This window comes from Schistocerca piceifrons, chromosome 3, assembly GCF_021461385.2.
Source record: "Schistocerca piceifrons isolate TAMUIC-IGC-003096 chromosome 3, iqSchPice1.1, whole genome shotgun sequence".
NCBI lineage: Eukaryota > Metazoa > Arthropoda > Insecta > Orthoptera > Acrididae > Schistocerca > Schistocerca piceifrons.
This window is the reverse complement of record NC_060140.1, coordinates 183,669,791-183,695,486: the sequence shown is the minus strand read 5'-3', so window position 1 is coordinate 183,695,486 and position 25,696 is coordinate 183,669,791. Positions and strand designations below refer to the sequence as shown.

At 47.2% G+C, this 25,696-nt stretch overlaps 1 protein-coding gene across 1 annotated transcript in view; it reads right to left on the bottom strand.

Annotated features, from left to right (window-relative positions):
* LOC124790121 (zinc finger homeobox protein 3) overlaps positions 1 to 25,696 on the bottom strand; it is a 111,218-nt gene that overhangs the window by 29,186 nt on the left and 56,336 nt on the right. Inside the window, exons 2-3 of the mRNA XM_047257694.1 lie at positions 17,091 to 20,659; positions 1,762 to 2,480 (exon numbers count right to left, since the gene is read on the bottom strand). Coding sequence (XP_047113650.1) covers positions 1,762 to 2,480; positions 17,091 to 20,586 — 4,215 coding nt within the window. The 5' untranslated portion in view covers positions 20,587 to 20,659. The remainder of the gene's footprint in view (positions 1 to 1,761; positions 2,481 to 17,090; positions 20,660 to 25,696) is intronic.

Below are 25,696 nucleotides of genomic sequence, written 5' to 3'. Positions count from 1 at the left end.
TCATTATTTATTTAGCCACTACTAGTTTCAAAACCAAGTTCTCATTTTGAAGCGCTCATTCTCATTGTAGTTAGGCAAGCTGTTATTGTACTGCCTTCCACACACGAGTCAAATCACACGTAAGATGTGCTTCTCTCATGGGCAATTTCGCATGCTTTGTCCCAACACAGCAAGTGCGTATTTTAGCTTATAGCTAAGCTAGACGAACAGCAGACATTTGGAAAAACAGGCTGAAGGAATATTATATTTCATTTTACTGTTTATGCACTTTATAGTAGCCATGCGGCCGAATTCACAATAAAGGGTTATTCAAACACCTTGAAATGGCAGTGGGCTTGTCATGTGCTCGAATAAAGAACGGCAGATTTTAAAAACAAATACTATACTGGAGCCCATTTGCCGAAATAGATGGAGAGGAACACCATAGGGCAGATGGGACAGAGAGTTCGAAAGACAGCTGGATTCGATTGGCGACAGGAACCTCAAGACCGGAAGAAATAGAACAACCTGTTGGGATCTTATGTTGCACTACGATTCGAAGAGGTCACATCACCAAGTGATGATGACGACTACGACTATTGTGATGATGATGATGATGATAATGATGGTGCTGGTAGTGGCAAATGAGGAAGAGATACTTGCAGTTAATGAGTATTTTGCAGAGCTGCTTTTTCAATAAGATGATAAAACTGCAGGATCGCTGGACCAAGTATCCGGGGTTTTCGGAAATTCCCATCACAAACTTCTAGGACATGTAGAAGAGACTGAGTGCATAATGTTATGAATAGGAAACCATGTCCGGAAACATGCCGTTTCTTTTCTACGACGATTTCCGTTCAAATGTTTAACTCATCCATTTCTGCTTGAGGAATTGAATTAGGTGTGACGCAGTACAATTACTACGTAACAGTTCGAAAGCAAACTAACGAAATATCCATTTATTACTTAGGCACATTTGTTTGTATTAACACTTAAACAATACGTGTTTACATGATTGCAAAACACAGAAGAACCCAGAATACTGTACATGCAGTACGTAATGTTTAAGTATTAATAAAAACAAATGTGCTCAAGCGGTAAACGGATGTTGCGTGATGTTTCCTTTCAAATTTTTACCTAATAATTGCACTGCGTCGCGCAAATTCAAGTCCTCAAGCAGAAGTTGATGAGCTAAACATTTGGATTGAAACTGTCGTAGAACGGAAACGGTGCGTTCCAGGACATGGATTCTTATTTAAAATATTATGTACTAACTTCCCTGTACTCCGAACACCCTGCATATCTGTTTCTAGGGCTCTCGGGTGTCCAGCCGGATGCGATCGTTGAAGTCCCACGATATTTCAGCGAATAACCTTTCCGCTATCATCGGGTGGTTCTGATGGAATGGTCTGTCTCCTCATTGTCAGTGACCATTTCATCAGAACCACCCGATGATAGCGGAAAGGTTATTTGCTGAAATATCGTGGGACTTCAACGATCGCATCCGGCTGACACCCGCGAGCCCTGGAAACAACACATACGCCGGGAAAGCCTCCGATCGCCCCTGTATATCCCTTGAAGGGGACTGTGTGTAGAAGTAAGATGAGTTGTTTACGAAACAAACCCTTTTTCTTGCATTTTACGAGACTTATCTAGCCACCCTCGTCTGTAATACACGCACTACCGGTACGTAAGATGTCCATATGAATCTTTAACTGGCAATAACTGAAGAAATACGTGCATCTGATGGGACAATACCGGATTTTACAGAAAATTATTTACCTGCTGATGGTCGACCGGCGACTGTGGTAGATTCTCGTCTACAGAGTTGACATCGGACGAATTGTTGTGCTTGCTGGTGTCCAGCTCCTTGCAGCCACCAGACGACGAGGAACTGACCGGGCTGACCATCTGACTGGCTTGGTTTGGCGCTGGCTGCTGCTGATGTTGATGTTGAGATTGCTGTTGCTGCTGTGGTTGCTGACTGAGCTGAGGGGTTTGAGGAGCAGGAGGACCAGGCGCCCCAGCGTTGAGCCAGTGCGACTGGTCCACAAGCAGCAGCAGTCGCTGGAGGCCCTCCGAGTTGACCGAATGGATCTGCATGACGTGCCGCTCCAGGCTTCCGCGGTCGCGGAAGCTATCCTGGCAGAGTGGACACTGGAACTCCTGCTGCTGCTGTTGCTGCTGCTGTTGTTGTTGTTGCTGCTGTTGTTGTTGTTGATGGTGCTGCTGCTGCTGCGGGTGATGGTGGTGGTGCAGCTGAAACTGCTGCTGGTGATGCTGGAGTTGTTGCTGCGTCGCAGGCGGAGAGGTGAGCTGCGAGTGCTGCGCCAGCACGTGCGCCTGCGTCCGCATCTCGGAAGAGCTGCTGTAGTTGCAGTAGGGGCAGCCGTGCTGTCCACCCCCGCCGCCCCCGTCGTCGCACTCTGGCTGCTTCGGCATGCCGCCGCCCTCCTTTGCCTCGGTCTTCACACTGTGCTGCTGCTGTTCCTTGCGCGAGTCTGTGGGCCGCGCGGGAAAAAAAAAAGAGACAGTGAGACGTCCGTCAATACGTTGACATTAGATAACGGAGAAGGTGAGTGTCAATATATGGGGCCAGGTAAGTACTGGAAAGACGCTAACAAGAAAATCCTTTGTCTACTCTTATCGGAACTGTTGAGGAGATACCATTCGAATTTCATGGTCGGCGGGAAAAACGAGATAGTGCCGGATGAGGAACTTCCTGTGTATGAAGCCGCAGTTCAAACAGAGGGTTACAATTATCACATTTATTCAAATCACACAGTGAAATGTAATATCATACAGTAGTGCTGACTGTAGAATCCTGAAAGTAATTCAGCCGACTAAAATTTCATTATTATTATTATTATTACTTTGCTTACTTACTTACTTTTTTCCTTAGCGTTCTTAGACAATCTTCCTACAGAGTACTAGTACTGAGCACTGCAATGTGAAAATTACCCAATAGTTCCCACAATGGGTGGTGTTATTGGTGATGGATGGTAAATTAGTTCAAAAATGGTTCAAATGGCTCTGAGCACTATGGGACTTAACAGCTCAGGTCATCAGTCCCCTAGAACTTAGAACTACTTAAACCTAACTAACCTAAGGGCATGACACACATCCATGCCCGAGGCAGAATTCGAACCTGCGACCGTAGCGGTGGTGCGGTTCCAGATTGATGCGCCTAGAGCCGCTCGGCCACTCCAATTAATTAGTAGCAGGAAGTTAGATACAGAGGGCAAGTGACTATCTGAGTTTGACGGAAAAAACGCGTACCGAAATTTTCACTTTGCAGCAGAAAATGCGCTTATACTTCTTGGCAGACTAAAACTGTGTGCCGGTCCGAGACTCGAGCTAGGGGACCTTCGCCTTCCGCAGAAAGTGCTCTATCAGCTGGGCTAGCTAAGCATGACTCACAACCCGTCCTCACAGCTTTACTTTCGCAGTACCTCATCTCGTATCTTTCAAACTTCACAAAAGCTCTCAAGCAAATCTTGCAGGACTACTACCCCTGAAGACTGGTGAAAGTGCAGCTGCGAGGACGGCTCGTGAGTTGTGTTTGGCTAGCTCAGTTGGTACAGCACTTGCCCACGAAAGACGAAACTCACTTGTTCGAGTTTCGGTCCAGTACGGAGATTTAATCTGCCAGGAAATTTCAAAGGCTTACATGTTCAATACACTTATTTCTCTTCGTGAATGGGAGGGCGTTTCGCTATAGTGACTAGGAATTTGGTGAAACAAATTACTCAATGATTCGTGTGTACGTCAGAATCGCCCGACTTTACAGTCTGTATAAAAAGGGTAAGAATTTGATCACAGAAAATCGACAACTCCCTAAACTTATTTCTTCACGAATAGCTGAAACAATTAAGAGACAAAACTGCCAATTGCCCAATTAGCGCTCGTAATCTTATATTGTCGACAAAGCTAATGACGTCGTCTTCAACGGGTCATTAACATACCCTCCACCTTCTAAAGAACCTGATAATGAAACCGCCACAAACTGCCGGCTGGTTATTAAGCAGAAAATATCCGGTAGGCAGGCGTGGAAATCATCTCCAGAAACATCCGATTCCTTATCTCTCCTCTTTACTTTCAGCGATAAGAGCCACCAAAGATCAAATAAACACTACGTGTTTGAAAGAGAGAGCAAAGTGAGTAAGGAGATAACGATTTTCAAAACAAGCGTCTCATCATCTAAACGGCTTTTAATTCAAACCGGGAAGAACCAACGGTCTGTTTCCAGTATTGGCGGTTAAATCTGCGCCGATGAGCAAACACGACAGCAAGCAAGTTTCAGGACACTGTCGTAATGTTGAGATAAGAGAACGTCAGAAAAATCAAAGGCGTTTAAGTGACTCACTGCCGTTAACTGTAAGACAAACTTAGCTTCAGGCCGATTCAAAGAACAAACGTCCGTTCAAAACTTAAATTTGAATTACTGTTATTTCTTACCTCGGACAGAAATTTTCCCAACGAGGGCTATTTCAGCGGATGTGAGGTGACAGAATTGCGAATGGAAACAACGAATTCCATTTCCTTCAGGGCTAGTTCAAGGTACAAGGTATGAGGGAAGCCAAAGGCACCATAACTGTAATACTGTATTTCTATACAGGACGTACTGCAGTTAGCAGTGGCCGCTTACAGCGACAAACTAGGATGGACGCAAGGGGTGCGAAAGTGCAAGATTTGTATACAATGCGTATCACACTTAGTAGTGAGAACTGAAATAGGTGAAACCGTACAAGGGATAAGGGTGATCGGCAGAAAATAATAGGCCGCTAGTATGGAAAAATTTTTTCTAGCTGGCCCTGGTTTTCTTTTAGTTATCACAGTTGTGTCCACAAAAGTATTAATCAGCAGGAATGAGAACAAGTGTGATGGTGGGGCAGAAGCAATGGGATATGACTCGGGGAGAAAACTGAAGAATTTTATATATATATATATATATATATATATATATATATATATATATATATATAAAAATCACGTGGAATCCAGTCTCACAGTCTCATGAAAGTAAATATAATTTCAGGGAATCTTAAAGAAACGGATGATATCTATTTTGTGAGTTTAAAGGTTGGAACTCTTAGTGTATTGTCCTTGTGAGGAAACCAGCCTTGGATCGCCTGGAAGAAGACAGGGTTAGGCTGGCACTTGGATGAGTGAGCGTTCGGGTCTGCTGAGTGCTGTTGGCAAGCGGGGTGCACTCGCTCCTTGGGAGGCCAACTGAGGAGCTGCTTGATTGAGAAGTAGCGGCTCCGGTCACGAAAACTGACGACGTCGGAGAAAGCGGTGTGCTGACCAGATGCCCCTTCATATCCGCATTCGGCGACACCTATCGGCTGAAAATGACACGGCGGTCTGTTGGTACCGCTGGGCTTCCCGAGGCCTGACGGACTGAGTTTAGTTTTCAGGTAGGGCTTTACGTCCCATCGACGATGAGGTTATTAGAGACGGAGCCCAAGTATGGATGGGGCGGGGAACCATTCCGGTCTTTGCCTTATGCGATTTAGCGAAACCACCAAACACCTACATCTGGATGGCCGGACTAGGCTTTGAACGGTCGGTCCTCTCGGACGCTAGTCTAGTGTCTTGCCACCTTGCTCGGTGGAAATGTTGTGGAGAACGGACTAAGACACTCTGATTGTCCGTTGCCACAGTTCATTTGTCTCTAGGACTCAATACGGGACCGGCTCCTCGCGCGCTCGCTTTAAGAACAGTAGAGAGCTCTGCAGTGTGGTCGAGAAGTCCCCGTACGCCCTGATATCGAATTCCAACTTATATGATTTGTTTTAGTACAAGTAATCACGTACGTATTATATGCCAAGCATACCGGTATGTTTCCCACCATGCTGTAAACACATTTCATACGCCTAAGCCGGCCGGAGTGGCCGAGCGGTTCTAGGCGATTCAGCCTGGAACCGCGCGACCGCTACGGTCGCAGGTACGAATCCTGCCTCGGGCATGGATGTGTGTGATGTCCTTAGGTTAGTTAGGTTTAAGTAGTTCTAAGTTCTAGGGGACTGATGACCTCAGATGTTAAGTCCTATAGTACTCAGAGCCATTTGAACCATACGCCTAATGCAGCCTCAACAACATTGGGAAGTTCATCGTTTGTAGCACAACGACGTGCAGATACACGCGCCTTAATGACCCCTCATAATAACGAGTTGTCAGGTGTGGTGAGGTCAGGGCTTCTTGGTGGTCATTTAAAGGGAGCTGGTGATGGCCATGAACCAGCCTATCCACCAGTGTTCATTCAGGAACTCGAGCACTGCAAGACGGTAGTGAGGAGGTACTCCGTCTTGCTCCCTACCATGTGTGTTCTGTGAGGTCCCTTTCCCCAAGCTGAGGTACTAACCATGTTTGTAACATATGTAAATAATTTGCGCAGTGTTGTCATCGCTGCCATATCATTACTTGGGGCGGGTTCCTTTCTAACTCTACTGTGTCTTTGGTCGAAACTACTTCTAGCCCGTGAGCTGCGATAAATAGCACACAGAACGTGCGCTGATACTTCAGAGCTGGTGAGTGTCTCAACGGATTTCATTTCGATGCAACGAAAGCTCCGAGAATTTTGAAGAGACGACAAGAATTCAGCTCGGAGCAGCAGCGAAGAGGCGGGGGGAAACCTAATAAGCGCGCGAGCAAAAACGAACGGCCGCTGATTAGTGTGGCGCGTCGTTATGGCTTCATCGCGTCCTCTCCGCTCGTCGCCGCGCGTCGCGTCGCAAGCGGCGCGCCAGCCCGCCGGACCGGTTGTCTGACGGATGCTGCGGCGGCGGCCGCTCCCGCAGTCGCCGCCTTCTATTTTTACTATTTATCCCCGAGTTTCGCTTCGTTGTTAGTTTGCGGACCCGCCCCCCGACCAATGGCAGGCCGCGGCCGCTTCCAAACAAGGCAACAATGATCGCGGGCCGGCTCGGCCGATTATTGCGGCTGGGGTGGGGCGTCGGTAATTAGAGCTGCGAGCACACCTGCCGCCGAGCGGCTGACGCGGCCACGGGCGCGCTCCGGCTGCAGCCGCGGCCGCTGCCCGGAGAAGGCAAACCGTGCCGTCTGGCAGCCCACACGGTGGGCCTTCGCTACAGCTCCCAGCCTGTCTTTGTCTACCCAGCACCACGCAACTAGGATGGACAAGAGTGAGGCTGTGACGTAATGTGATTAACGTTTTCTCTCAGCAGGCTGCAGGAATGTCTGGGCGCTAAGCTGATTGGCTACTGGTTGTCTGGTGGAGCACCACAAACGGTCGCATCCTACTCCACTCAAGTTCGAAGTCTCTGCTTCTAGCACCTCTGATTATTAAAATGTAGCAAGTGTGAGTGGCGTTAAGTAAGCAATGCAACACATTTTTTTTCTCAGCCAATCTCGGTTGAAAAAATGTGGAATAAGATGTGGGGCATCCTAGAGTATTCCCGCTTCAAGGAGCTCCGATAGGTGGCGGCGCTATACGTAGACGTGACGTCGAACGAAGATGCGTTCCAAGCAGAGAGCTGTCATCGAGTGTCTTTAGGCACAAAACCAGAGCATCGCAGATATTCATCGGCCGATTGCAAAATGTCTACAGAGAAGTGAACAAAAGCACGACGAGCCGTTGGCAGAGATGTCTTGTCATCATGGCAACAAGGTCCTACAAACCTGTTTGTGACTCCTGCAATGTTGAAACGTGTGAATACTCTCATTCTAGCTGATCGACGGATCACGTGCGAGCGCGCCCGCTGGGTTTGTCGCCGCCTAACAAACGACCATAAAGAGCTACGAGATATGTGCGAAATTGCCGTCGTATTACCAGTCTTATCGTGCCAAATTTTTTTGTCGAACATCGTCACAGGCGATGAAACTTGGATTCATTAGTCTGAATCGGAAACAAAACGGCTAATCATGGAGAAAAAACTTCAAAACCGCACCCTTAGTATGTAAAGTCATGGCAACGGTCTCCTGGGATTCTGAAGGGGTTATTCTGTTTGAGTCCGCAGCTCATGGTCGTGCGGTAGCGTTCTCGCTTCCCGCGCCCGGGTTCGATTCCTGGCGGGGTCAGGGATATTCTCTGCCTCGTGATGACTGGGTGTTGTGTGATGTCCTTAGGTTAGTAAGGTTTAAGTAGTTCTAAGTTCTAGGGGACTGATGACCATAGCTGTTAAGTCCCACAGTGCTCAGAGCCATTTATGCTGTTTGATTTCCTCCCTCCCGGCCCAACAATCTACTCTGAAAAGTGTCGTACTATTGTCAGGAAAGTAAAGAAATGGCTTCAGCGTGTTCGTCGTCTTCTCCGTGACAATGCAACGTCTCACACAGTCCGCGCACCCGGGAGCAGCTCACGAAACTTCATTGGACTGTTCTTCCTCGCCGGCCGGTGTGGCCGAGCGGTTCTAGGCGCTTCAGCCTGGAACCGCGCGACCGCTACGGTCGCAGGTTCGAATCCTGGCTCGGGCATAGATGTGTGTGATGTCCTTAGGTTAGTTAGGTTTAAGTAGTTCCAAGTTCTTGGGGACTGATGATCTCAGATGTTAAGTCCCATAGTGCTCAAATTTTTTTTCATCTGTCCCACAACCCTGATCTCACACCTTCCGATTTCATCTCTTTGGCCCAATGAAAGCTGCTCTGCATACCCACGCAGCGAAGTGGCGAAATGCCGTCGCAATGAACGGAGATTACGTTGAAGGGTTCGTAGCCAAAGGAGCGGGAAATAAAGTGTACTGGAGTCCTGAATAAAACTAACCTGCTTTCAGAAAAATGTGTGTTGTATTACTTATTGAACGCCTCTCGTAAGTATTCAGTTAATCTACGGGACACACAAGAATTTGTTTCCTCTTCCATTGAATCAACAGAAATTCGGCAATAAATATCAGCAGTCTACGCAGGTAGACGCTTACAGGAGCTACATTCTATCTATTCTCTCAGTACCCTTCTGTCAAATTATACTAGCGGAATACTAAGGTAGTTTCCATAGAGTGGAACGAGATTCCATGTTATTTAATCTCGGAGAGAGCCTCACAGACGAACTCAGAAAACTCCAGTGGTAGATGCTAACAAGAGAGGCGTAGTGCATCGCCTGGAGACACTTAATTTCAAAACCCCGAGAACCGAGAACCCTTTTAGCAATTAAGAGTCAATAATAATGTTACTTGGCTCAACTTACATCTCGTGTACTGACTTCGATGGTAACATTTACATCATTAATCCGATACGCCTGCTTCAATGTAGGAAATTAAGAACTGCTCTGTAGCTCTAATAACGGGATGTTTATAGCGGTAATGACGCAAAGAAAATTATTCGCAAAGTTAACCGGTCACGAGTTACTGTCGCAACCCATCGTTGAAGTCTCCACGTTGCGCAAGAGCGCAAACTTTACAAATTATGAGTGCCAACACTAATATCCCGAAAACTCACCGAAAGGGCTAATTTTGGTTGAGATGAGATTTTACAGGTTGGGATTCTTTGCCTGTTCTCCAAAGCTGGTGTTGCGTAGAGAGACGAAAAGTGCTGTGTCCTGAGTCGCTTCTCCAGATTCGGGGCTATTAGCACATTCAAAACGCACCAAGTTTTTCTATTGTAATGCTACGTGCGAAGCACTCAGGAGACGGCCCAAGCGGGAGGAAACTACTGATAAGTGATAAATGGCAAGTTGAAGATTAATCATTGACGTACCATTGCAGTTATGGAAGGGAGTAACACAAATTCTGTACGAATTTGAGTGTTCTCGTTATGATGTCCGCAATGAAAACCAAATGTTGGTAGCAAGAAACATTCAGTTGTGTGTTACAGAAGAGCGGTGCTGAAAGCGCGTCGCTACAAAGGCAGCTCGATTACTTCAAGCCGTCCACGTATGCGCAGCCTCCCCCACCTCGACTAGCGTTTACGTGTGAGGTATATAAAGAGGAGCCCCTTCGCGGCGATGCTATCTAGCGAAGATGTAAAGCGCGTGTACGCGATATGCAATGGATAAAGCAAATTGTTATGCGTCGTGCGGCCGCACTGCTATCGAAATCTCCACTGTGGGAAACTGGTTTCCAACGGCACCAACACCCTGCTGTAATTATTCCAGAATATATGCAAAACAGCCGCACTCTCGCCTCCATACTGGACACAATCAAAATGACTGAGGATAATAGGCGTCAAAATTTGAGAACAATGAGCCGAAGCACTAGTGGCTGCTTTCATCACCGTCCGGATATAACACTTAAACATAACACAATTAAACAATGATAGATGGCAGCGGAAGCGACACACCACAACGTTACATTTACTGCGCTAGGCGGCCGCTATTAAAACAGTGTTTCGAAACCAGGCAAATATTTCCTAATTAATACAACACGCGCTAAGGGAGTAGAAAACGGCCAGAAACCGCGTATACACTTAAACCAATATGAGAGGTATTTGCTATAACAAGCTTGCAGAAAAATGTACTATGGCACATAAATATTAATTGGGATTAATTGTAATTTCTCTGGAATTAGTTCTGACTGTAGATGCTGCACATCTTGATAAGTACGAGGAGTATATATTAAACGATTTATTGTATGTAGTCAAAGGCCATAGTTCGGGCGTGCTACTGAGGCATGGTCAAACTGTTTAAACATCAAATAAGGCTACATACTCATGTGCGCATGATTACAAAGCAATTAACAGCTGATTGGTTGAATATTACCGTCATATGAATTTTACGCACGGAAAAGAAGAGTAAGTGATTGCTGCTGATAGTATTACGGCTGTCTGTTCAGTAAATTAATCAACATATTAACTGCTGACCTGTTAATTTTTCACAGTTTCCCGGTAAAAATGTAGCAGTTCTCCGAGACACGAACTGAAGCGGACGCGCCTCTGTACTATGAAACTTTCTAACCGTGCGCTGCAGTCATTTAGAGAAATTGTGCGCAACCTGACTAGGAACGCCCGGACCAAATGGGGATAGTTATTCTCTCGCCTACGAGGTAAATAATTTTTAATATTTTTTTCATCCACCTCTTTCATCAACTATTCTCCTATAAAATGCAGCAGTAGTCGCGTTCACATAGCAGAGTTTTCCCTCCCTTGTTTTCTATACATTAGTCCAATATGAGAAACTAGAACACCGAGAGACAGCAAATCTATTTTCCGCCGTTTTAGGTGGTCAGTGTGAGTGGTGAAATGAACAGTTGCAGAATGAATACTATTATCCTTATAACAGGGGTAACTGTATCTTCAAGGAACTGCGTGTTCGCGAAATCAGGTTAGCAGCGCAAACAGAGGACATCATCTAAATAGTCCGTTTAACGGGCTGTATGAAGTAGTGGAATCTAGGATACCGCTAGTATAGCACCAACCGAAGAGCTAACTGTATGTATTGTCCTGTTCACTCATGACAAGCTGCTTCTTGCATTGGTGCTTCGACCCACCTCTGATGGATCATAGCCCCCTTCAACACAAACTTTATTCCTTAGTAACGACAATAAAAACGTGGAATCACTTAGTTCTGAATGATCTTCTTATTCAACTTCATATTATTCGAGATATCATTCCACTGAAGGTTCTGTTTAACAATGCACCGTTTTTGCATTACGAAATCATACTTATTTATCACTAAAGCCAGACTGCGTAAAAATAACAGATAATCGGACTACACAAATAGTTTCTATCAGCGTGATCCCGATGCTGACCAGATCTTTCAGTAAATTTGCGTAGCTTCTTTTCCGCTGGTTGGATACAGGCTTCGATATACACCAACATTTTTATTCTAGAGACGAAATTTTCTTAGAAGTTATAATTTTCGTTACGGAAGAGAAATTGTATTTCCCAAACAGTTCATATACGTAACTAAAGTAGCTTTTGAAGTAGAAATCGTGGTTTGTTTCTCCGACGGAATTGTTTCTTTCAGCGGCATTCGCTGCCAATGGGCAACTGTACTATATGCAGATTCTGCGGCAAGAGGGAGCGTTATTCACGTATAATTCTAGTTATCAGGGTGGCTCTGAGCACTATGGGACTTAACATCTGTGGTCATCAGTCCCCTAGAACTTAGAACTACTTAAACCTAACTAACCTAAGGACATCACACACATCCATGCCCGAGGCAGGATTCGAACCTGCGACCGTAGCAGTCGCGCGGTTCCGGACTGAGCGCCTAGAGCCGCTAGACCACCGCGGCCGGCTATATCAGGGTGGAGTATGAAGAGTTATTTAGAAAATATATATGTAATTTCAATTAAGTCCACTTTTTGTGTGACTTGCTACAACTAAAATATGAATGTAATCAAAATGATTCGATTAATAACTTCAAACTATTTTAGTCCTTTGGGATTAGTTTAAAGTGCAACAAAGAGTACAGAGAAGTTCCTGGTACATGAAACCTAGATAATTGTGCTAAGAATGTCAGATTTATTATTAATTTGAATGAATACAGTTAGGATTTATTAGGAGTACATGATATTCAACTACATAGTAACAGCAGACATTCTACAGGGGTCATGACATAATCTTGTCATACTATTTATCAATAAATAAATACTAAATACAAAACTATTTTAACAAGTAACGTAATGAGTGTACTCTGTACTCGTCAAATATGAAAAATGCCCCGTTGGACGTAACAGTGACTAAATTGACTAAATATCACCACAATAAACAAATCTCATCAATTTTTCGGTTACAGCGGAGTTGAATTAGCTGCCATTAATTGGACATTGCACTTTCCAAGCATACTCTTGCCTTGGCAAGTGTGTTGTGAATATATGTGTAATTAGTTTTCGCTTTGTTATGCTGTCGATTCGCCAAATAAATATAAGATTTCGTTAGCTGGCCGGTTCAACTGTGCAGTTTTTACAAATCTATTGTAGCAATTATGGTGGACTACTTGCTTCTTATTAGATACTACGCAGGTGGTTTTCCGTCTTGGAGGAGAATAGTCTAGATTTGAAACCATATCGTCGCCAAATACTGGCCACTGCGTCCAGTGAGGCCTCAGATGGAACCCGTAAGGGAATTCTAAGGTCGTCACTAAGAAAAGTGAGGTATGGAGACAGGTGCCATAAATCTTGCTTTATTGTGATACTAGTTAACCAGAAGAAAGCCTTTCCTATAAAGTGTGGAAGTATCAGAGATTGAGCAATAGCTCGGATGGAGTCCACAAGCGTACCTTGAAAAACCTATCCACGTAGATTTATATTTGACCTGTTTGCCACGAAATGTCGCTGCCCACATTTAAGTGCTCCCTCACACCAATCAATGGTTTGACTGTATGCTATTGTTGCTGCTGTAACGAGTATCATGATTACAGATCTCAAGTCAGGCAAACCGCGGACTCTCGATGAAATTATATGACTATAACCCAAAACATAATTATGTAGTTAACGGGTTAGACATTTCTCTTGAAAAACTAGTGCCCCGCCAAAACGTCATAGTACACAAAATTGGGCAGTAAACGTATTTCTTTCAAGAAGTTTAAGACAGCTGTGGACCCGGTTGTAACTAAATTATTTGAAAGAATGCGTGTTTGTTGAAACTGACAATCGAAAAATTATTTTCATTTCCAACTATGAATCGAAACGATTGAGAAAAAGGAGGTAATTTCTAAGTTTTTAAGCAAAAATAATGATACCATTATACTTCTGATATGGTACACAGGCTACAGAATTCAGTAAGTTATGCTGTTTAATTCACTTTCTGAACAGCGACCTCATTCCAGCCTCCATCCTCCGTCCTATTCATGCCAGTGACGAAGGAGGCCAGTGTTTTTAATAACAGATCAAGGACACAGACGGTATGAGGACGGCTGGGATACCAATATGATGGGAGAGTAGTATTGGTGACTTCTGTGATGTGTACAACGGGCTAATTAGCGGACAAAAAGGTATACAAGATGAGAAGAGAAAAAGGAAATATAAGTCATTGGGCACAAAGTTACATGTGACAAGGAGGTTTCAATTTATACTTCACCGAACGATTTGCCACTGTGGTAAGAAACTGGTCACGTATGCAGGAGGACACTGGTTCAACCTCATCCGGATATTAGGTTCTCCGTGTTTTCCCCGAATCGGTTAAGGGGGGTAGGACGTCAAACGGGCCGACTTGGAGCAGGAGAGGCACCACAGGACATTTTAATTTCCACTGCCTATACTTTTACAAGTAAATTCATAAAACTTTGTCAGCACGACCAGGAAGGATTCACACTTGTAGCAGCGGAAGTTCGAAAATATAACAAAATAATTTATTTTACGTGTGAAATTTCATATTTTTTTCAGTTACTATTGGCTGCATTTGTTGCTATAGGTACACTTTTCTTCATAAATAAGAGAGACTGCTCGATGAATTTTGCACAGCATACAAACCATACTCACAGGCGTCTGATACTCTAGAATATATTTAATTTATGAAAAAATGAATGAGCTGTTACGTTTTTAACTTTACGTTTAGAAAAAAATCAAATTTTGTAGTTAATTATCTTAATTTTTACCACAGTTTTTAATAGATTTGGAAAATTCTAGAATTTCCTTACACCTGTAAGTATGGTTTGTATGCTGTGCAAAATTCATCAAAGAATCTCTCTTACTTGTGAAGAAAAATGTACCTATAGCAACAAATACTGCCAACAGTAATTGAAAAATTGATGAAATTTCATATCTTAAAAAAAATATATATATATTGTTACGTTTTTGCAATTCCACTGCTATGAGTGTGAATCCTGAATCCTTCCTGGTCATTCTGACAAAGGTTTATGAATTTATTTGTAAAAGTATAGACAGCAGAAAATAAAATGTCCTGTGGTGCCTCTCCTGCTCCAAGTCGGTCCGTTTGACGTCCTACCCCCCTTAAGGCAAAAGCTGTGTCGGTTCGTTTGGAAGAGTGCAGCCGATTTCTTTCCCCTACCATTACCCAATCCGAGCTCTAATGGAGTTTTCTGGTTCGTACTCTGATAAATATGTACAGATTAAGAAAAAAATCAAACAGACAAGTAATGAGCGTCAAAAAAAAAAAAAAAAAAAAAAAAAAAAAAAAAAAAAAAAAAAAAAAAAAAAAAAACCATATGATTACACTGTTAGTCATCAAATATTCTTTTCGTTGGCTTGTGTTGTTCTTGGATCAACACGCAAATTTAGACCTCGATCTCAGCAAGAAAGTGTCTGACAGCTAGTTCGTTGGTGTTTTCATTATCTTTTCATTGTGAAAATAGTGAAGCAAACACTAATCACCAATGAAAAGAAATAATGAAAACAGGAATAAAGGACGTCTAACACCCCTCGTCCTCATCCTCAATAGACTACCGCAGTTCGATACCAGCCTCTTGCACCAGTATACAAGAACGAAACTTTTCTCATTCAGAAGTCAACAAAAGAAACACTCTGAGGAGGCCACTTGCAACAGTGGTCGAAACGTCGGGTGTTTTAAAACAATAACTATGCGATCACAGCCCAGAGTAATTTTATTGACTGTGACAATGGCAGCGGAAGCCTACGCTTGCATTTGTACGCACTTTTGCCGTGCGGGGTTAACCGAGCGGTCTAAGGCGCTGCAGTCATGGTCTGAGCGGCTGGTCCCGGCGGAGGTTCGAGTCCTCCCTCGGGCATGGGTGTGTGTGTGTGTGTGTGTGTGTGTGTGTTTGTCCTTAGGATAATTTAGGTTAAGTGGTGTATAAGCTTAGGGACTGATGACCTTAGCAGTTAAGTCCCATAAGGTTTCACACACATTTGAACATTTTTTGTACGCATTTTTTCTCTCTATGTGGCGTGTTTATTTCATGCGACAGTGTCCTGGACTAGTCGTAAAGTGCACAGTGGACAGTAGTATTAGCATGTTAAGGAAACTTAATACTGCACGTCAGAGGGCAGCGAGTGTATGTATCCTGAACTTTACCACCCAGCTACTGATGCAGCAACCCTATTGCTTGCGCACATAAACGTGAATCGACCACGTCGTCTGCTCCCACACATTGTTATTTTGATCGAGGTAGAGACTAACAAAAATGGCTCTGAGCACTAACTGACGTCATCAGTCCCCCAGAACTCATAACTACTTAAACCTAAGTGACCTAAGGACATCACACACATCCATGCCCGAGGCAGGATTCGAACCTGCAACCGTAGCGGTCGCGCGGTTCCAGACTGCCTAGAACCGCTCGGCCACCCCGGCCGGCTAGAGACTAGCGTTTAGATATAGTGATCTCATGATGGAAATGGTTTGGCTGGAGTCTTGGGAGGCTGGAAGTAGAACTTTCCAGTTCATACCTGATGTAAGGGAACGCTTGGAACTGAAATACTTTGAGCCCACACGAGGACTGATCCATTTTCTCACTGGCCATTGACCCTACCCGACATACTTATGTCGATTTGGGAAGAGGGCTACACCAGCGTGTGACGGGTGGGGTACCGGAGGGTACGCCCGACCATGTAGTTTACGAAAGCCCCCTCTTCAATGATGTTGCGAACACACTACGAGGCAGATTACCAAACTATGACACACATCAACTACTTAGACGAGAGGAAACTTTCCAGACCTTAAACACATTGGCTAACGAGGTATCGCGAAAAGTTTTAACTGAATAATTGAGAGAGATAAACTAAATAACCAAGACAACAACCGCTGATTGCGTCCAGAGCCCTATTCCCATGCCGCCTGTGCGTGGACTGGACGACTTTTCATCTTAGTTGGAATCCGCCACGCGCAGGATTAGGGGGAGTAGGAGCCAACACCACCGATAATGACACGCACTGAATATGACGTAGGATAAGTTAGTTTGTAGGACTTAGTTTTTAGGAAACTACGTTAGGAACTGCAGCGAATTAACATCGAGGCCTGACCAGTGCCAGGGGCACGCTCTTCGGGATTAGCTCGAAGAGCAAGGCAATTTAAAAGTAGGTTTATATCTTTCACTGGCACACTGCAGACGATAGAAATTAGTTATAGGAATTAGATATAAACTGTACATATTAGAAATTAGATGCTCATTGTATGTTAAAATTAACTTTAGCTCACTCAAAAACTCTAACTAGCTGCAAACTAAGTATAAAATGTAGAAGTATTATGACCCACTAATGAAATAAGTGGGTTAACTTTGTATAATTATATTGGTTTCGTTTGTAAAGAATTTAAAAAAAATGGTTGTAGAGAAAATGAAAAGAAGAAATTGCCCTTACCACATTCGAGAGCTGACGCCTGAGGTGGACTGTCGTGGCGCGTGGGCGGCAGCGCCGGTTGCTGCTGCTGCTGCTGCTGGCCGTACTGCGGCTGCACGATGACCTGGAACACCTCCGAGATGTCAGCGTGGGGTTCCTTGCCCTCGGAGCGTCGCTGGAGTTGGTGGAGTTGCTCCATCTGCAGGTGCTTGACCGTGCGCACGTGCTGCAGCAGCGGCAGCTTGGCGCGCGCCGAGAAGCCGCACAGGGCGCAGTGGTAGAGCCGCTCGCCGGGCCCCGAGCCGGCGTCCGTGTCTCGGAGGTGCACGAACAGCAGGCACGAGGCCTCGTGGCGCTGGCCGGCCGCGTGCAGCTGCAGCTTGTGCGCGGAGTTGGTGTAGTAGTCGCACGCGTGACACCTCACCTGGACGCCGCCGGGCGACGACAAGTACTTCAGCTTCCACTCGTTGCGCGCGCCGCCCTCCTTCACGTGGTTGACGTGCTGCAGCCGCTGCAGGTGTTTGTCCGTCTTGCAGTGCAGCTGGAAGTTGGCCTTCAGGTTGGTCTTGTAGGTGCACAGCTTGCAGACGTAGTGGCCGGCGACCACCGCGAGGATCTCCTGCTCGCGGATCTTGGTGCGGTCGGCGGACAGGTGCAGCGACAGCGCCTCCAGAGAGTCGGTGGCGAAGGCGTTGCAGACACAGCACTGGAAGAGTTGCTGAGGGTTGGGGTCTGCGGGCTCGGGCGGCGGCTCCATGGTGTCGGGGTTGAGGCCGGCGTCCAGGTGCGGCGCGAGGTCGAGGTGCGGCGGCAGCTGGCCGCCCGTCATCATCTGGATGAGCAGCGCTTGGTTGTACGCCATGTCGGCGAGCGCCGCCTCCGTGTGCGGGGGCGGCTTGTCGCCCGGCAGGGTGAGGCCCGGGTGGAAGTGCAGCAGCGACTCGACGCCGGCGGCGGCGGCAGCTGCCGCCGAGCCGTGCTGGTGCTGGAGCGCGCTCAGCGTCTGCATGTGCTTCACGTTCTGTTGCAGCACCATCATGTTGTGAGTGTGCTTCTCGCTCGTCATGTGGATCCGCAGGTTGCGGGCCACGTTCGTCTCGTAGTTGCAGACGTCGCAGCGGAACGTGGGCTTCGGCTTGTGGTGCTGCTGCTGCGACGCCGGATGGTGGTGGTGGTGGTGGTGCGGACTGAACGGCTTCACCGAGGGCGGCGGCGTCTGCTGCTGGTGGTGCTGGCCGTCTCCCGCGCCCGCCGCCACGCCGCCATTCTGCAGCTCCTGCATGTTGTTCAGGTGCTTGTCCGACTGCATGTGTATGCTGAGATTCCCTTTGGTCGTGGTCGAGTAGTTGCAGACTTCGCAGCGGTACGGTTTGTACCCGCAAGTGTAGGTCTCTCCGCGGGCCAGCCGCGGGTGCGGCTGTCCCGCGATGCAGTAGATGCACGACGTCTCCGTCTCCGGGTGCTTCTCCTTCATGTGGATCTCCAGCGTCTCCTGGTACTTGTAGTGCCAGTTGCACTTGGGGCACTTGAGGGTCTTACAGGAGTTGCGCGAGTGCATGCCGGGGACGCCGGCGCCCAAGACGCCGACGGCAGCGGCGCCCAGTCCGCGCGACGAGGCCAGGATGAGTTCGCACTTGGCGCAGTCGGCGCCACTGGGTCTGCCCGCCATGTGCTCTGGGCAGACGCCGATCGTCGTGCCGGAGAGGAAGCTGGGTGGCGGCTGGTGCGGCTGTTGGTGGTGGTGGTGCTGTTGGTACGACTGCAGCAGCGGGCTCAGGGTCGAACCCGGCGAGGGGCTGGCCCCGGGAGACGCGCTGCCGGTCGTCGCCGCGGACGCCGAAATAGGGCTCTTGCGTGTCAGGTCCATCACATTGTTGGCGCTCGCGCCTATCCTTCCGTTGGTGCCGACAACACTGTTACTGTTGCTGAGATTACTACTACTACTTATACTAATACTATTATTGTTAACATTATTATTACTAGAACTACCGTTTTGAGGTAGGGAGACCGGAGTCTCAGGAACATGAAGATTCTGGACGTTAGCTCTCGCCAGAGGAGAGGAGTTAATGTCCGCATCGCGGCGGTGAACAACTAGGCTCTCCGCCACCTCAGAGTGTCCTCGCACTATCTCACTACTACCGTAGCCACTCTTGTCATCACAGTTGCCTCCCGAGGGAGAAGAGCGCGACCCGCCGTCCGGAAAAAGGAGCTTCGGGTCTTTAGGAACAAGCTGCGGAGTCTGGTGCTGTTGCTGAGAGGTTGGCGGGTCGGCGCGCTTGTCGGAGGCGATCACCGCCGGCACGGGGGCCGACAGCGGTTCCAGGAACGACACCAGCGGCTCCTTGTTCTTCCCCACGCACTGAATGATCGCCGACGCGTTCTTGTGCCCGAGAATGTCCTTCTCGTCCTCCAGCAAGGACACGTTGTGATCGCCCATCGCGTGCGCCACGAACGACTTGGCGTAGCCGAAGGAGAGTTTGCATATGAAGCACATGAGGATGGGCTTGACAGGAACTGAGGAACAATCTTTGCCGGAGTACTTGTCCTGCTTGGCGTCGGCACGGTCCTGCTGGGCCGCGTCGCCGCCCTTGGCGCACTTGTCTTCGGCGTCGCCGCCGCCGCCAGACGCCGGGGCATTCTTGCCCGACGCGTCGCGCACGGTGTAGACGCGGTAGCTGTGCATGATCGGGATCTCAGGAACTATCTTCTTGTCCGGGAGCAGCCCGTAGCCAGCGGCGGTGGCGGCCGGCTGGACGCCCGCCGAGGCGCCCCTGCCGCCGTCGCCGCCGGGAGCCGCCCCCGCGCCGCCGTACAGCGCGCTGTAGAAAGACGCGTTGCGCGACACGTAGAAGGCGTTGGCGATCTGCGGGAAGACCTGGAACTGAGACAGGCTGACGCCGCGCCCGTCCACGATGCAGCCGTCGCCGATGGGCAGGTCGACGGCGTCCTCCTCGCTAAGTTCGCTGTCCTCGATGATGTACGCCGAGCCGTCCGGGTTGTACACGATCTTGCCGTCGAACTTCTCCACGTCGCTGGTGGCGCACGAGTCGTCCGAAGCGCCGTGCGACGACGGCGGCGGCGGCTGCTGCGCGTGCACGGCGCCGGGGGCGGACGTCTGGTCACCGGCGCCGCCCCCGGCCCCGGCCGCGCTCGCCATGCCGCCCGTGTCGACCTTGGCGCCGGCGATGGCCGCCGCCTGGTCGTCGTGTAGGAACTTGCTGGCGGTGGGCGGCGAGGCGACGCGGCTCGCAGATGCGGAGTCGCCGCCGCCCGCGATCACCGCGGGGGCGGCCGGCGGCGACGCCGACGCCTCCTCCTCGGGGCTCATGCTGGTGCTGGAACTGCTGCTGCTACTGCTGGAGGAGCTGCTGCTGCTGCTGCTCGAACTGCTCGAGCTGCTGCCGTCCTGGTCCTGGTCCTGCTGGTCGAGCTCTAGAGACGCCGCCCCCGGGACTGAGCTGCTACTGTTGATGGCGGCTGCTGGCTGCGCTGCTGATGCGGCGGCTGGGCTGGGCATGGCTGGGCGGCGGGGGCGGCGTCCTCAACCATCACATGCTGACACGGCTGTCGCGGCAGTCGCGGGTCCCAGTCTGCAACAGGGGCAGCACCGCACACATTAACAATGGAGCGCCGCACAGCTAAATGCAGCTATTAAGTTTCAGATAATTAAGCTGCGAGATCGCCTCCATGCAACAGTACTTCGTAAGATAACGTCACATTAAATACGGGAAACCTGATGTCTTCCATACACTTTTCAGAAAGTTCTTTAAGATTTCTGGAGCAGGTTTGGGTTGGGTTGATTTGGGGGGGAGGGGAGGGAGGCCAAACTGCAAGGTTATCGGTCTCATCGGACTAGGGAAGGAAGTCGGCCGTGCCCTTTCACAGGAACTATCCCAGCATTTGCCTGATGCGATTTAGGGAAATCACGGAAAACCTAAACCAAGGTGGCCGGACGCGGGATTGAACCGCCGTCCTCCCGAATGCGAGTCCACAGTGCTAACCACTGCGCCACCTCGCTCGGTCCCTGGAGCAGGTCTGGTCGCATTATACGAGGTGTGTGAGAGAATGTGGCTGACAACACTTGGATCGATCTGGTTCAAAATGGTTCAAATGGCTCTGAGCACTATGGGACTCAACTTCTGAGGTCATTAGTCCACTAGAACTTAGAACTAGTTAACCCTAACTAACCTAAGGAAATGACACACATCCGTGCCCGAGACAGGATTCGAACCTGCGACCGTAGCGGTCTCGCTGTTCCAGACAGCACCGCCTAGAACCGCACGGCCACTTCAGCCGGAGGATCGATCTGGCAACACTGTGTTCTTCTGCTTGTTTACACCGCTGTTTTCATCCCTCCCATATGTCCAGGCCGAGTTTCAGCTCCATACGGCCATGACGTGATTTTTTAAAAGCGCCATCAGTGAAGTTGTGTTTTTGTTATGTGTTACGAAAATAGAACAGCGGAATTTAGAGCAGCGTTATGCCATCAAGTTCTAACTTGGGGAATCCGTGAGTGTGACCTTCGAGAAGTTGAAACAGGCCAATGGGGAACATTCCTGATCAAGAGCACAAGTTTTTCGCTGACACAAATCAGTTTAAGAAGCCACAGAACATTCTGAAGATGAATCTCTCTCGGGGAGAGCCTCAACTTCAACATAAGTCGAAAACTTCGAACGTGTGCGTGCTCTTCTGAGATCAGAACGACATAGAACAATAAGAGTAATGGGAAACCTTGAAACGGTCAGAAAAAGGTCGAATCGGCTGAGACCAGACATTGCACACAAGTGGATGCTGCTTCACGACAACGTCCCATCACACACGGCCAGTCCCATCACATAATTTTTGACCTCAAGAGGCATTCGTATTGTTCCGCAGCCTCTCTAATTCTCATCATCTTAATCCATGTGACTCTTTCCCCGAGACTGAAAAATGTCTTAAAAGGATGTCATTTTGTGACTCTGAAGAACAGTCATAAGCATGTGACTAACATGTTAAAGTTCCTACCAGTTCAAGCCTTTGAGCGCTGCTACAAAAAAAAAAAAAAAAAAAAAAAAAAAAAAAAAAAAAAAAAAAAAAAAAAAAAAAAAACCGTTGAAAGATAAAAAATCAGTGTCATTACTTTCCTAAGCCACCTCGTATGATGGAAAAAATATTACGTTCACGAAGCATCGTCTCATACAAAATAATGTTGATGGCAAATAGTGAGGGAAAAGAATGGGAAAAAGGGTAAAAGGTGAAGTGTTGTAGTAGTGATAATGGTAGGAGGAGGAGGAGGAGGAAAATAGTCTACATTCTGCCTCGGAACACGCCCAGGGTTGCATTGTAAGACATAAGGAAACAAGACGTGAGAAACGAAGAAAATGTAAAATCCGTAATTGAACGCAGTGCATCTGAAGCTGATTGCAGACCGATTCTGCTGCCACCAACGTACATTTCGCGTAAGCATTCGCGTGAGGACTACGAAGTTAAGAGAAACTAGGGCTCATGTGGAGGTATACAAACAGTCGCTTCTTCCTCGCTCTATCTGCGAGTGAAACAGGAAATAAAGTGACTAGTCGTTGTACAAGATACCCTCCGCCATACACCGTACTGCGGCTTACGGAGTATGTATGAAGATGTAGATACTTATCTAACGAAATATGACATAAGAAAAAAAGGTATAAGCCTGAGGAGAAGCAGAGAGGAGTAGTATAGGAAAAGTAAAAAATGAACGATGTTAGGAACATAGGCAGAGTAGTTTTGACACAGTTCAGTCAACTTCTGACACATAATTATTCTGAGAAATTACACATCAAAAGCTAATTTATGGTCAGGTATGGAGCGTCAAAATACATTCATATAAAACTATCTCTCAGTATTCAACTAGGCAAAGTATTGTTCTTGGCCTCTAAGTATATCCAGCTTTCTAGAGCAGAGTAAACAAGTGACAAAAGAAAATGTTATGACATAGGCAACATAGTTGACATTAATTACGTAATTATACGGAGTGCTTTGACAGATTTATGTACCTGACGAAGGAGAAAAGTGATTTTAATAGATCGATATTTCGCGTGAGGGTTTCTAAGGAGTCACACTCTCGACTGATTTTCGAACTGAAAACAATATATATTCGTCCGTTAAATTAAGGTGTCTTTGCCGAGATACTTCTCTGATGTCCGCGTCTTACCTACCGAACGATATTTTTAATGTCCAGATAATTGTATATAGCCGATGGATGAAATGAGATCGTCGAGTCTCATCATCTGCCATGGCCGAAATCATCGGCCAACCAACTGATATTTTCAAAACAGCCACCGTCCTGGGTCGTGAATCTTGCAACTGGTTCTTGTGGAGAGTGCCTAAGAAACTAAAACCTCTACAGCGGTGGCTGATAAACTGGGAAAATGATTTTCACCTAGGGATAACTGCGGTGGGCTCAGAAATTCCTTACTCTGCAGTGGGTGTAGAAAACATCACTCACCCGACCAACTCCACCCAGATGCCAGTGACAACGTGAATTTTTCCCGGCGCTGGAAAATAACCCGAGCGGCTCTTTTTTATCCCTGAAATATTTCTTAATTATTAGGGAGGCTGTCGACGTGTAGCGACGTGCGTGATGACGATTGATCGACTGCGCGACGTTCCACGCGGAGTACAGAACAATGGGCTCGGCGCGACTAGGAACGCTCCGCACGTCCAGGCCGGCAGTACGGAGATCTGGCCCCACACCGGCAATAACAAGCCTCTTCCCGGCCACCTGCAAAAAACCCCGCTAGCAGATCGCCCACAATTTTTTGCCCATCGCGAGTCGGTGCGAGGACATCGCGAAATAGTGATGCCATTTCCGAACAATGGCCTCGGGAGCGTCCTCGTATATGTTTATTTTGGTTCCCTCGCCTCTCACGTTCGAAACCATTCGACGCCGAATCTTCCACTCGGAAAATTCTCAGCCTGTTTTTACGTCTCTCTCCTTCTATACTGTCAAAAAATACAGCTGCCGACACCACTCAACACGCGTGATAAGCCCTTATCTCCAACTGTTTATAAACAAAAGTGCCTAACACACTTACAGATCGAATGTACCCAATTTGTAGTCAACTCATTCTCGATTCTCAAAATATGCTAGACGTCACATCGTGTGGAGTCTCTCTTCTCCGGCGAAACCTGCGAAGCCCACCTGTTGACACGCTTTTCCCCGCCGCATTCGCTTCTCCGACTGATAACTGCTATTGAAAGAGTTAATTGAAGGATAAAACAGGCAGCTACGCCCTCATTCCTGGAATAAGACAATGGTCTATAAACGCGGGTTGGTTTCTTTGAACAAACAACCGCGCGATGCTGGCCAACTGCGTATTAGACGAGCGGCTATAGAGCGTAGAAAATGTTAAATTAGTCCCGATGAAAGCGGAGGTGTGAAGATATGTCAAACAAATGTCGGTCTTTTGTAATAAAGGTGGCTATTCGAAGTGCTTACAAACGTCGTAATGACATCCTACAGCTTTATCAAGCGACGAATCATTTCAAATTACTTCCATTATGTGCAGATAAGCTTATCTGCAATGTAAATAGGTATTAGCGCCATTAAAATAAATTCCTTGGTCATAGTTTCGTAGTTCCCGGAAGAATATGACTGCAAGAAAATCAGTCAACGTTCTCTGGAGCTAAAACCTATAAATACTCCGTATCACACCTAATATAACACACTGCATCAGATCCACACACTAGTAAAGCAATGAACTTGCTTTGTGCTTTTACTACGATATTTCAGAAGTTAGATACGCAAACTAAGGAAATAATACTAAAACTACCATCTTATACGCAATGCGCGAGAATCGCACGTAATATACGCCCTAATCAGCGTTGTCTTCTGCAGACCAGAGCGTACGTATTTACTGAGAAGCGGAAACTTTCCGAATCGTATCGGACAGCGGAAACACCTCCATAGTAATACAGCTCGTGGAAGAGCCGCGTGGTAATCAGTATCTCCTTAACAACACTGCTGTCATTGTGACACGTCCCATTAGGTCGTCTATGATACAGGGAGTTCTTTGTCAAGTTTATCTTGTTGCCCCAAGATAACTTCTCACAGACCAGTTCATTGTGAATGCGGGTCCACATTCTCTGCAGCTGTGAGAATATACAGGTATTCTTTTGAATTTTTTACGACGAGGAATATCGATTAGAACAGAACTCGGTTTTACTCACAATGTTCTCAGCGGGTGTAGGAACAGTTTGCGAAATACGGTTTCCCAGTTGTGTGAAGTGGACACGATCAGAGTCAATGGCAAACCATGGTTCCAGGACCGCTCTCACCCCGGAATACCAACACAATAAATCTTCTCTCCTTCCCATCTCTTATTTACTAGTGAGTGGCCCGGCCGGCGCAAAATGCTCTGATGAACGGCATTCAGATCTGGAATAAGACACGACTGAGGAATACTGATTGTGATCTTCGTTTTCATTGTATTTCATATTTCACGTATTTATGCAATATAGGTCTACGCTAAACCGAGCCACACTGCGCTGCACTCCTGAAAACTTGCCGAAAAGTGTTAAACTAAAATTTCAGCAACAGATACAAAACCTCCGGTCACGCAAAAGAATCATTCCACGTATTGATATTGCTAGAAATGCTGCTACTAAACACC